Below are 12645 nucleotides of genomic sequence, written 5' to 3' on the forward strand. Positions count from 1 at the left end.
CAGGACTTTTTTTTTTTTTTTTTAGTGCAGCAGTGCGATCATAGCTCACTGCAGCCTTGAACTCCTGGCCTCAAGCAATCCTCCTGATTCAGCCACCCAACTGGTTAGAACGGTAGGCTCGACCCACCATGCCTGGCTCCTGCAGGACTCTTGACCCCAACCCAGACTTTACCTTGATGTGGGGAGCTGTCCCCACTCCCTCCCCTGACAGTGCAGGGCACTGTGTCAAGGATTCTGGAGAGACCCTGGCTCATTCCCACAGGAGACGGGGAATAGGCCTAGGGAGGAGCCAAATGCCAGCGTGGGGGTGCCGGAGGCTCCAGTGGCAGTGCTTGTAGGCAGGGAGGACGGTGAGCCCTCCACACATACACAGCATGGCCCCCAAGGGTGTGTACTTGGATGGGTGTTGGGGGGTACTCTGGGGAGGGCTGCTCACTGGTGTCCTTCATCCTGGGCAGGAGAGAGGCCCAGAGCACAGGCCCTGCAGGGAGCCAGGACGGAGAAGACTCCAGTGTACACCACTCCCCCACCAACCCCACCGTCCTTGAGGGCTCTGAGCAATTAATTCTCTGTGACTCCAGATGTTCAGCAGCTGTCTTGGCCATTTCCGCCCCTTCTCCTGACCCTGCATCCTCCAGGAAGCATCCCCTCCTGTCCTTGGGCTCCAAGCCACCCCCACCTTCCCTGCACCCCATTTCCTGAGCAGAGGCGTTTGTGCAGACTCAGCTCCCGCACCCACCAGGGTAGCTTCAGTTTTGCCAAGGCCTGGGCACTGCTGAGTCCAGGGCTGCTGGGGTCGGCTCACTCCCTGATGGATGCCCTCTGCCAGGGGCTCTGATCCTGGTTCCTGCCCCTCCGGGCTCTGGGACTGGTTTTCTCTCTCTCCTCTCCTTCCTTCTCCAAGGTTGGCTCTGCAGGCTCCACTGGCATAAATCAAGGGCCTCCAGGGAGGGTTCAGTGCAGGAGGGTTAGCAGAACTGGCCAGGGGGAGAGCCCTGCCCCAGTGCAGGAGGGTGGGAACCAAGGCGTGGAGGGCTCAGAGACTGGCAGGCCCTGTGGGGTTGGGGTGCACGCTCAGATGTCGGCCTGGAGGGCACCACGGTGCAGGCAGGGATTGCCTCCACAAACAGATCAGCAGGGACACAGCACCCCCCTCCACCTTGTGGACACTTCCCTGAGCTGATGGCAGTGGAGGCACAAGAGGTCATGGCTGCTGCAGCTGGTCCAGTCTGGGGGCTCTTCTGGAGAGGGGACAGCTCCCTTCCTGTCACATGCTTTCCTGTCTCAACAGAGCTGGGGGTTCTGGGGCACTTGGACTCCCGTGGGCTGGTGGGGTCAGGGGCTGGGCCAGACACAGGATGAGGCATGGAACCCCTGGGGGCCAGTGGCTCCAGCCCGCTGACCTCTGCCCCTCAGAATCCGGTCCCAGGCTCTCCCCTCCTCCTCTCAAGAACTTCCTGCTCTGTGTGTGTGTGTGGGTGGGTTGTTGTGGGGGAAGCTAAGGGCAGGTGGGCCTGGCTAAAGAAAAGCCTCCATTTCCAAATCAGTCCCAGAGCAGATCAAGCTGGGAGACTGCCCCCAGGAGGACGAGACTCCTCCAAGCAGGATCTGCTCAGGGGAATCAAAATAAAGTTTAGCGCATCCAACATCCTGCGTGGACAGTCCTCCAGGACTCCTGCCGCTGCCAGGATCTGAACTGAGGCGGCAGGCACCACCCCATGTCAGATCCTCGGCTCTGTTGCTGGGTTCACTCCTGTGGTCTCACACAAAATGGGCCGGGAGCCTTTGGGCCCACAGCCCCAACCTGCCTAGAGTAAGCAGCCGCTGAGTTTATGAAAGAGGCTCCTGGGAAAGGAATCATCTCCCACCCTCTGCAGAAGTTTCCACCCCCACCCCTATCCACACCAGGCTCCTTTCCCCACAGGGTCGGGGTGGACACTTGAGCAGGAGCAGAACCACCAATCCCCAGGGGAAGCCTTACCCATCCCTTGGCCCCACAGGCAGTACACTGTGGGTTTTCTCCTGGGGCAGGGCTCCTGTTGCTGCCCAGGATCCAGTGGAAAGGATGGTGTGACAAATGCACCAGTGGACCCTGAGACACCCTCTTTGTCCTCAGGCCTTGACCAATGAGCACAGTAGCCAATCTGAGATCAAAGCTGGATAACCAGGAAAATCTGGATCTCAACTGTGTGTGTGCCTGGGGGTAGGACTGCCAGATTTAGCAAAACAAAAACAAATTTAAAAACAGGGTATATCTAGACCGGGCGCGGTGGCTCATGCCTGTAATCCCAGCACTTTGGGAGGCCAAGGCGGGTGATCCGCCTGAGGTCAGGAGTTAGAGGTCAGCCTGACCAACATGGTGAAACCCCGTCTCTACTAAAAGTACAAAAAGTTAGCCAGCCGGGCACGGTGGTGGGCGCCTGTAATCCCAGCTACTTGGGAGGCTGAGGCAGGAGAATTGCTTGAACACCCGAGAGGCAGAGGTTGCAGTGAGCTGAGATTGCACCATTGCACTCTAGCCTGGGTGACAAGAGTGAGACTCTGTCTCAAAAACAAACAAACAAACAAACAACCACCAAAAAAACCAGGATATCCAGTTAAATTTGAATTTCAGATAAACAATTTTAAAATGTCTCAAGCAGTAGTTGGAACATACTTATACCCAAAAAGTATTTGTTTATTTGTAATTCCAATTTAACTGGCATATTATTCTGTATTTTATCTGGCAACCTAGAATGGGGGTAATAGTCAGCCCCCCAAATTGCTCCCTTTGTTAATTGGTCCCTGTCTTCTGTCCCCCAACCCCTAAAGGCAGCAGCTGACTCCCCAACTAGGGGTGGGGCCTGTTTGGGTCAGGTAGTGCCTCTAACCCAGACACTGAGCAGGAGAGCAGAGAGGGGGTGCTTCAGCTTGAAACTACCCTTTCCCCAGAAGGCTGGGGTCTCAGGCAAGCCTGACACCTGGGCTCAGAGGCGCTGGCTGGATTTGCCAAACTCCCTGATTGCAGCATCTCTGTTTCTGGTCTGGGGAGCTGTTGAGTTCCCGGAGCTGCCCCTTTCCCTGGGGCTCCCCCTGGCGGGCGGCCTCCGACCCTGCCCTCAGGTGGGCTGGCCCTTTCCAGGGCAGGAGAAAAAGGGGAACCCACCATACCTCTCCAGAAAAGAGGGAGGTGCAGCCTGGGAGTGGGGGCTCAACCCGGGAGTGAGAAAGAGGAACCCCAGCCAGGCAGGATCCGCCCGAGAAGATCGCTGCTGTTGCTGGCAGCCAGTGAAAAGAGGATCCAGAAAAGGTGAGGGCTTGTTTCTGGTTAGCACAGAAGAAGGAAGGTGTGGAGGGGAGGGGCCGGGCCGAGAGCAAATACTGCCTTTTTGGTGCAGCGGCAGCCCTGTCTCTGACCCCAGCAGTCCTGGGGAGATGAGGTTGAAACCAGCAGACCCTGACGGGATGGGGGCAGGACCCACAGCAAGCCTGGTACAGGCGGAGGAGGCCTTGCTGTCCCTTTTTGGCCTGTGGGGTTGTCCATCTTAAATTTAAGGAAGAGGGAGGCGGGGTACAGGGACTCACACCTGTAATCCCAACACTGTGGGAGGTGGAGGTGGGAGGATCGCTTGAGCCCAGGAGTTCAAGATCAGCCTGGGCAGCATTGCGAGACCCCATCTCAATTTAATAAATACATAAGGAAGAAAGAGGGAGACAGTAGCTGCTCAAATCATGGGTGGGAAAGCTGGGCCTGGGAGCGTTTGGCTGGTGGGGTCTTGGCGAACACGGGTGACGGGCAGAACCTTGGGTTCATCATCTCTGGGAACGCTTTGTGCACCCATCACCTAGCAACAGGATGCAGCCTTCCCTCGGCCCTGGAAGGCCAGGTCACAAAGGCCATCAGGGCCTGTCCGGGAGCCGGTATCCCCTAAGACTGCCCTGTGCCTCTCGCAGCGATCCCGGCCTAGCGGCTGGGCGTTGGGGCCACCGCTCATGTGCGTCATCTGCTTCGTGAAGGCGCTGGTGCACGTGTTCAAGATCTACCTGACCGCCAGCTACACCTACACATTCCGTGGCTGGCCCGTGGCCTTCCGCTGGGATGACGTGCGCGCCGTGGGCGGGAGCAGCAGCCACCGGGCGTTGACCTGCGCGGCAGCTGCGGCGGGCGTGTGGCTGCTGCGGGAAGAGGCGCTGGGCGGGGATGCGCTGGGGCGGCCTCCACGTGGGGCGCGCAGCCAGGCGCAGTGCCTCTTGCAGCAGCTCCGCGAGCTGCCCGGCCAGCTCGCTAGCTACACGCTGGCCCACTCGCTGGGCCGCTGGCTCGTGTACCCCGGCTCCGTGTCCCTGATGACGCGCGCGCTGCTGCCGCTGCTGCAGCAGGGCCAAGAGCGCCTCGTGGAGCGCTACCACGGCCGGCGCGCCAAGCTGGTGGCCTGTGACGGCAACGAGATCGACACCATGTTCATGGACCGCCGCCAGCACCCGGGCAGCCACGGGCACGGGCTGCGCCTCGTCATCTGCTGCGAAGGCAACGCGGGCTTCTATGAGATGGGCTGTGTGTCTGCACCACTCGAGGCCGGCTACTCCGTGCTGGGCTGGAACCACCCCGGCTTCGGCGGCAGCACTGGCGTGCCCTTCCCTCAGCACGACGCCAACGCCATGGACGTGGTGGTCAAGTACGCACTGCACCGCCTGCACTTCTCGCCCGCGCACCTGGTGGTCTACGGCTGGTCTGTTGGCGGCTTCACGGCCACCTGGGCCACCATGACCTACCCGGAGCTGGGTGCACTGGTGCTGGACGCCACCTTCGACGACCTCGTGCCGCTGGCGCTGAAGGTCATGCCCCACAGTTGGAAGGGGCTGGTGGTGCGCACCGTGCGCGAGCACTTCAACCTCAACGTGGCCGAGCAGCTGTGCTGCTACCCGGGGCCGGTGCTGCTGCTCCGACGCATGCAGGACGACGTGGTCAGCACCTCGGGCCGCCTGCGCCCCCTGTCACCCGGCGACGTGGAGGGCAACCGGGGCAATGAGCTGCTGCTGCGCCTGCTGGAGCACCGCTACCCCGTCGTGATGGCGCGAGAGGGCCGCGCCGTCGTCACCCGCTGGCTGCGCGCTGGCAGCTTGGCGCAGGAGGCCGCCTTCTATGCACGCTACCGCGTGGACGAAGACTGGTGTCTGGCGTTGCTGCGCTCCTACCGTGCACGCTGCGAAGAGGAGCTGGAGGGCGAGGAGGCCCTGGGGCCACACGGACCCGCCTTCCCATGGCTGGTGGGCCAGGGCCTGAGCTCACGGCGGCGCCGGCGGCTCGCACTGTTCCTGGCTCGGAAGCACCTCAAGAACGTGGAGGCGACTCACTTCAGCCCTCTGAAGCCTGAGGAGTTTCAGCTGCCCTGGGGGCTGTAACCTATACGCCCCAGTGGGGGATCACGCACTTGAACACCTTCCTGGCCTTCTTGGTTCACCTCCCCATACCCCCAACCACTGCGGGGGGCCGGCGCCGACGGCGTGGGGGGGGCGCGGGGTACTCCTGATCTGCTGTCTGGGGGAGGGTAGGCAGAACACGGGGACTTGGTGCTCTTCTTCCTTCACAGGGGCGTTCTGACCATCCTCCCATTCTTCCTTACTCCGTCCCCTCCTTTCTCTCTTCCTCCTAGAAATACTTTTGGCTGCCCCCACCCAGCTCCTAAGGGAATGAAAGGTTAACCTGACCCGGTTTATGGCAATACTGTGTGATGGGTGCCTCGATTACCACAAAAGGATGATGGGAACGGGGCTGTGGGGTCCCAGAGAGGAGCCCTTCACCTGGCCTGGGTTACAGGATGGCTCCTGGGAACACGATGCCAGCTGTGCGCTGAAAGTCTGTGCAAGCTGCTCCCGTGAAAAGGAGGACATTGGCATGGCAGGGCTGTGGGCAGGTCTTAGTGGCTGGGCATTCCCAGGAGTTCACACTGGCTATTATTCTGTAGGGCTCCCTCCCACCTCCAAACTCCTGGCTTCACAGACAGATTGCAGACTCACATGGTGGCATGTGAGGCTACAGATACACTTGCACAGGCCAGAGGACACTACTGCGTGTCCCCTGGAGCCGGGCCTGGGCTGGACTTTGTTCCTGGCTTAGGGATGCAACACAGTATGAGACAAGGCCTCTGCTCACAATGGTCTGTAATGTCACATCTCTGTGGTCTGCCCTGAACTGCCTAAAGCAGGGACTATTGTCCCTACATGTCCCTAGTCCCTGGGCTGGCCTGGTTGGGTTGAGCAAGAATCTCTGGAAAGAATGAAAGGCAGCAAATGGAGAAAACACTACTGAGAGCACCAGAGCAGGATAAGGCAGTGGTGGTAAGGGACTCGGGCCTGTGCAAGAGTACCAGGAAGACACCTGTGGGAGGAGGTGGCCGAGTGAAGGAAGGGGCAGTGGGAGGAGCTTCCATGCCTAGGGACCAGTACCACCCCAGGATGGAAGCCCAGAGTGGAGTCCTAGGACATCAGATCCTAAAGGGCTTGAATACCGTTTAAGGCCTTTCTTCCGGGAGCAAGTAGGAGCCAAAGAAGGGAAGTTGTGGGACTTGTTTTCGTGAGGCCAGTTGCCTGGTGGTTACGCGTCTCTCCTCTGAAGTCAGGCATCCTGTTCCAGAGTATCCTGGTTGCGCTTCAACTTGCGGAGTGACCTGGGGCAAGTGACTTTAACCTCAGCTTCCTCATCTGTGGAGTGGGGAGGGCGCAGCGCTGGTCGCCCTGAACAGGAAGTGAGACAACCTTGGGGTGCACACGCGCAGGCCCGAGCCGCAGGGTCCACGCCCGAGGCGAGGCGGCGAATCGCGATCTTTTTCAGAGTAACCCGCATACAATAAAAAGTCCCCATGAAAAGGACAAACTAGCCAGGCGTGAGGGGCGGTGGCTCACGCCTGTAATCCCAGCACTTTAGGAGGCCGAGGCGGGTGGATCACCTAAGGTCAGGAGTTCGAGACCAGCCTGGCCAACGTGGCGAAACCCCCGTCTCTACTAAAAATACGAAAATTAGCCGGACGTGTTGGCGCGCGCCTGTAATCCCAGCTACTCGGGAGGCTGAGGCCGGAGAATCGCTTGAAACCTGAGGGCAGAGACTGGAGTGAGTTGAGATCGCGCCACCGCACTCCAGCCTGGGCAACAAGAGTGAAACTCCGTCTCAAAAAAAAAAAGGACCAACTAAAAAAAGAATATAAATACAGGACTTACGGGGGGAGGCTGACCCCTAAAGTAAGGGGTCGGGCTGGAAAGGATCTCAAGGGGTCTGAGTTTGAGCCGCCGAGGCGCGCGAGCCCCAGCACTCCTAGGCAGCTGCATCCGCCCCGGAAGATCCCCTGGGGGCCCTGCGCTGGCTTTCCACAGCGCCATGTTGGACGGTCCTCCCACTTCCCACCTTCCCCGCCCTCCCGCTACTCTGACCGTTCTACCTGTGATTCTCGCTGGTGGAGTCAACTTGGAATGGATTCCCGCCGAACCACGCCTCCCTTTCCTGCTGCGCCCGCAGTTTCGGCCTATCAGGTTGAGTCGGGTAAACCAGGACGGGCCAAACGACGCTCTCATTGGACATCACTGGTGGGGGCGGGAAGAAGGCGGAGCACGTGCCCGGGGGGAAGTAGCCGTCGCATCGCGAATTACGTAACGCCGCGGAGCCGAGGCAGTTCCGCTGGCTAGTGTGTACGCGGCGAGCTACTCCCGGCGCCGCCCGCTCGGCTCCCATAGCGCCCGCGACAGCGGCCCGGACGCCGCCTGAACATGGACTCCGCCGGCCAAGGTACCTGCCGGGCCCAGCGCCTCCGCCGCAGATGGGCCCAGGCCGCCCGGTGTTCTCCGTCTCCCGGGGTCGCGTCTGCGACTTTCTGTCCTCTCGGTCTCTGTTCACCCACTCCGCGGCCCCTCTTCAGCACCCGGGCCACTGACCTCGAAGCTTTTGATGGTCGTGGTGTGTGTCTTTTGCCCGCGGCCCAGACCGCTTCCTGGGCTCTCTCCAGCCGCCCTCCCGGTCTCCCCTGGGACCGCTCCGAGGTGTGGTTCCCTGGCGCCCGCCGTTGCTCCCGTAGTTTGGGTTCTCTCCCTCCAAGCAGGTCTCGCTTATGCCGCCCACCCCGCGCCCTGCTCTTGCTTGCTCTGCCACCCCCCGGTCCCTGCGCGGGGCCCTCGGGTTCACGCTCTCTGGCCCTGGACCCAGTCCGAGGTGTTGAGGCCGGCACCCGAGCAGAGAAGGGCTTCGCGTTCAGCAGAGCTCCCCTTGGGCAGCAACTCTGCTCGGAGCTCAGCCTGCTTAGGGGTTGCCTCATGGAGAGGGGGTGGAGTGAGTCAGGGGCACACCCAGCATACCAGGCCTGTTTCCAGAACAGTCGCCCCAGAGCAGTATGAGATGGCCACTGAGGGGCGTGGAGCGAGCCCAGGAGATTAAAATCTTGAGAAGATGATAAAAGTCTGCCTTCCATTATGGGGCTCTAGAGAGGGATGCTAAATTTCTTTCTTTCTTTATTTTTTTGAGACGGAGTCTTGCTCTGACGCCAGGCTGGAGTGCAGTGGCGCGATCTCAGCTCATTGCAACCTCGACCTCCCGGGTTCAAGCGATTCTTCTGCCTCAGCCTCCTGAGTAGCTGGGACTACAGGCACGCACCACCACACCCAGCTAATTTTTGTATTTTTAGTAGAGACAGGGTTTCACCATGTTGCCCAGGATGGTCTCGATCTCTTGACCTTATGATCTGCCCGCCTCAGCCTCCCAAAGTGGTGGGATTACAGGTGTGAGCCACTGTGCCCGGCCACATAGTAAGCGTTATAATTCCTAGGTGCTGCATTATTCTGGAGGGTGTTTTTTGTTTGTTTGTTTTCATTTTTTTGAGATGGAGTCTCACTCTGTCGCCCAGGCTGGAGTGCAGTGGCTAGATCTCGGCTCACTGCAAGCTCCGCCTCCCGGGTTCACGCCATTCTCCTGCCTCAGCCTCCCAACTAGCTGGGACTACAGGTGCCCGCCATCATGCCCGGCTAATTTTTTGTATCTTTAGTAGAGGCAGGGTTTCACTGTTAGACAGGATGGTCTTGATCTCCTGACCTTGTGATCTGCTTACCTCGGCCTCCCAAAGTGCTGGGATTACAGGAGTGAGCCACCGCGCCTGGCCTTTTTTTTTTTTTTTTTTAAATTTAATTTTTTTTTTAGGGACAGCGTCTCTCTCTGTCTCCCAGGCTGGAGTGCAGTGGTGCAATCATAGCTCAGTGCAATCTTCAACTCCTGGGCTCAAGCGATCTTCCTGCATCAACCTCCCAGGTAGCTGGGACTATAAGACTACCGGGACACCATGCCAGGTTAATTGGTCTTTCTACTTTTTTTTTTTTTGAGACGGATTTTCGCTCTTGTTGCCCACACTGCAGTGCAATGGCGCGATCATGGCTTACCGCAACCTCTGCCTTCTGGGTTCAAGCGATTCTCCTGCCTCAGCCTCCCGAGTAGCTGGGATTACAGGCGGGCGCCACCATGCCTGGCTAATTTTGTATTTTTAGTAGAGATGGGGGTTTCTCCATGTTGGTCAGGCTGGTCTCGAACTTCCGACCTCAGGTGATCTGCCCGCCTCAGCCTCCAAAAGTGCTGGGATTACAGGTGTGAGCCATTGTGCCCAGCCTCATTTATCTTTTTTTAAATAGAAGAGAAAGGCTGGGCTCGGTGGCTTACGCCTGTAGTTCTAACATGCTGGGAGGCCGAGGCCGGTGGATCACTTGAGGTTAGGAGTTTGAGACCAGCCTGACCAACGTGCCAAAACCCCGTCTCTACTAAAAAAAAAATTAGCCGGGCATGGTGGTGCGCTCCTGTAGTCCCAGCTACTTGGGAGGCTGAGGCAGGAGAATCGATTGAACCCAGGAGGTGGAGGTTGCAGTGAGCGGAGATTGTGCCACTGCACTCCAGCCTGGGCGACAGAGTAAGACTCGTCTAAAAAAAAAAAAAAGAGAATCAGTGGATAAAAAAGTGGGTACGCTTCGTTTAGTAAGCATTTGTCGAGTGCCAAGGAAGTGCACGTCTCCAGTCCTGTGGGACATTTGAAGGGAGTGAGATGCAACCAGCTTTTAAGAAGAATATGTTTGTTAAGTGCATTTAATCTGGTTTCTTTGTGTTGTCTTTTAAAAGGCATAGTTTTTTTTCTTTTTTTCTTTTCTTTTTTTTTTTTTTGAGACAGTCTTAAAGAAAAAAAAAGAGTAGAGACGGGGTTTCACCATATTGGCTAGGCTGGTCTTGAACTCCTGACCTCAGGTGATCCGCCCGCCTCAGCCTCCCAAAGTGCTGGGATTACAGGCATGAGCCACCCCGCCCGATCAGTTTTTCTTTTCTTTTTTTTTTAAAAACAATTTTTTTTGGCTGGGCATGGTGGCTCAATGCCTGTAATCTCCCGGGTTCAAGTGATTCTCCTGCCTCAGCCTCCCAAGTAGCTGGGACTACAGGCGCGTGCCACCACGCTAACTAATTTTGTATTTTTAGTAGAGATGGGGTTTCACCATTTTGGTCAGGCTGGTCTCGAACTCCTGACCTCATGTGATCCACCTGCCTCGGCCTCCCAAAGTGCTGGGATTACAGGCGTGAGCCACTGCGCCCGGCAGTAAGCCTGTTTCTTTTCAGAATGTTCTGATCAGCAGGGAAAGTGTTACAATAGTCATGTGCTTGGATTTGGAGAAAATCGAAATAGACTATTTTTCCTTATGTGAAATCTTGTAGACTTTTAGTGTGTGTAGTCAGGAAGATGCATTTGGCATGAATTTAAAACAGTGGCTGCAGGAATTTGAATGTGATCTGGGTGTAGTTGAGGTGTGTGGCGGCAGCACACCGCTCTGCACCTCTCTGCCTGCTGGCGGCCTTCTGGCAGTGGGATGAGAATCGGGAGGTAAATGAAGGGAATTTTGTTTTGCCGACTCCCTGAAGGAGCTGAATGAGCAGCATGTGTTCCTAGTGTGTAATTTTAGCATGTGGCCTATCAGATGTGTTGAGAGGAAAGTGATGCTTATTGTGCATATTAACCATATTAAGTTCCTTTTTTTAAAAAAAGTGGAAATTTGTCAGGGTACGGTGGCTCACACCTGTAGTCCCAACACTTTGGGGGGCCAAGGCGGGCGGATCACCCGAGGTCGGGAATTGGAGACCAGCCTGGCCAACATGACGAAACCCCATCTCTACTGAAGATACAAGAATCAGCCGGCGTGGTGGTGCGCGCCTGTAATCCCAGCTACTCGAAGACTGAGGCAGGAGAATCACTTGAACCCGGGAGACGGAGGTTGCAGTGAGCTGAGATCGCACCATTGCACTCCAGCCTGGGCGACAGAGTGAGACTCCATCACACACACACAAAAAAGGTGGAAGGTCTGTTAGATTGAGCTGCTTTCTTTGTAGCAAGGGTTTCCTGCCTCTGAAGATAGTATTCTCACTGGGAAGCCAGAATTCGGGTTTGGCTGCCTTGGGCCGGCATTTCTTGTGCCCTGAAGCAGCACAAGTGGCATTGGCTTTTCATCTTAGGTGGCCTGAGGTGTGGCTGCCCTCGTCTACTGCCCATGCCGTCCTCACAGACCTTTCAGAGAAGAGGTGTTAGTCTCCAGGGTCTCACCCACTCCCACCTTTGCTTTTGTCCTGCTAGAGACCTCTACCGTATTTACTTGGAAGTAACTTATTTGACACTTTGTGGCCTCATTTTGTCTCTGGCAGATATCAACCTGAATTCTCCTAACAAAGGTCTGCTGTCTGACTCCATGACGGATGTTCCTGTCGACACAGGTGTGGCTGCCCGGACTCCTGCTGTTGAGGGTCTGACAGAGGCTGAGGAGGAGGAGCTCAGGGCTGAGCTTACCAAGGTGCTGTGGCTTGGCTGTCTGTCCTGGGGTGAATTGGAGTTAAGGCCCTCTTGGATTAGTGAGAGGCCAGGGTACTGGCCACGCTCGGGAGGAATTGCCCTGGGTGGTCACCTACCCTGCTCTGTGTTCCCACTGATAACGGGGTTCTCTTTGTATGTGCCCAGCTCCATGCACTGGACTCAGAGCCACCTGGCAGTGGAGACGGCATGACTCCTTTCCCATACGTCTGTGCCTGGCCCTTCCTAAGTGCTCCCTGAGGAGTGTTCACACATGAACCACCTCTGAGCAGCCATCTCCTGGGAGTGTCTGTGTTGGAATTAACACTTGATAATCATTTTTAAGACCCCATGAATCTCTCTGTCCTGTATCTTAAGTTTTCTTTTAAAAATATTTATTTTGGCTGGATGCAGTGGCTCATGCCTGTAATTCCAGTGCTTTGGGAGGACAGGGTGGTAAGGTGGGAAGATCACTTGAGCCCAGGAGTTTGAGAGCAGCCTGGGCAACACAGTGAGACCTTGTCTCTACCCCCTAAAATTAGCCAGGTGTGGTGGCATGTGCCTGTAGTCCCAGCTACTCAGGAGGCTGAGGTGAGAGGATTGCTTGAGGCCAGGAGGTCAAGGCTTCAGTGAGCTGTGATTACATCCTGCACAGCAGCCTGGGTGACAGGGCGAGACCCTGTCTCAAAAACAAAACAACTTCTTTTCTAAAAAGTATTTATGTGATCTTCTTTAAGTGAGAGTCCCTTAAGAGTAATTTAGGAATTAAGAACAAAAGCCTCCAACCATAATTTTTAGTCAAACCAACTGCCAAGAGTTTTCTTTTCAC

At 56.8% G+C, this 12645-nt stretch overlaps 3 protein-coding genes across 6 annotated transcripts in view; all 3 read left to right on the forward strand.

Annotated features, from left to right (window-relative positions):
- On the forward strand, positions 1-6294 carry ABHD16B (abhydrolase domain containing 16B). Its single transcript, XM_054466697.2, has one exon. The coding sequence runs from the start codon at positions 3973-3975 to the stop codon at positions 5380-5382; it is 1410 nt and encodes a 469-aa protein (XP_054322672.1). The 5' UTR covers positions 1-3972; the 3' UTR covers positions 5383-6294.
- Positions 6172-12645, forward strand: part of TPD52L2 (TPD52 like 2) — a 27756-nt gene continuing 21282 nt past the window's right edge. For 3 of the 4 annotated variants that reach the window (XM_054466699.2, XM_054466700.2, XM_054466702.2), the window contains exons 1-2: positions 7601-7756; positions 11675-11820. In XM_054466699.2, the coding sequence (XP_054322674.1) occupies positions 7738-7756; positions 11675-11820 (165 nt within the window). In that variant the 5' untranslated portion in view covers positions 7601-7737. Of the gene's footprint in view, positions 7757-11674; positions 11821-12645 lie in introns of all 4 variants that reach the window. The other variant, XM_054466701.1, reaches the window with a different exon arrangement.
- Positions 6303-12645, forward strand: part of DNAJC5 (DnaJ heat shock protein family (Hsp40) member C5) — a 74305-nt gene continuing 67962 nt past the window's right edge. The window contains exon 1 of the mRNA XM_054466704.1: positions 6303-6318. The gene's annotated coding sequence lies outside the window, so the exon portion shown is untranslated. The remainder of the gene's footprint in view (positions 6319-12645) is intronic.

The sequence above is a fragment of the Pongo pygmaeus genome, chromosome 21 (genome assembly GCF_028885625.2).
Source record: "Pongo pygmaeus isolate AG05252 chromosome 21, NHGRI_mPonPyg2-v2.0_pri, whole genome shotgun sequence".
Classification (NCBI taxonomy): Eukaryota; Metazoa; Chordata; class Mammalia; order Primates; family Hominidae; genus Pongo; species Pongo pygmaeus.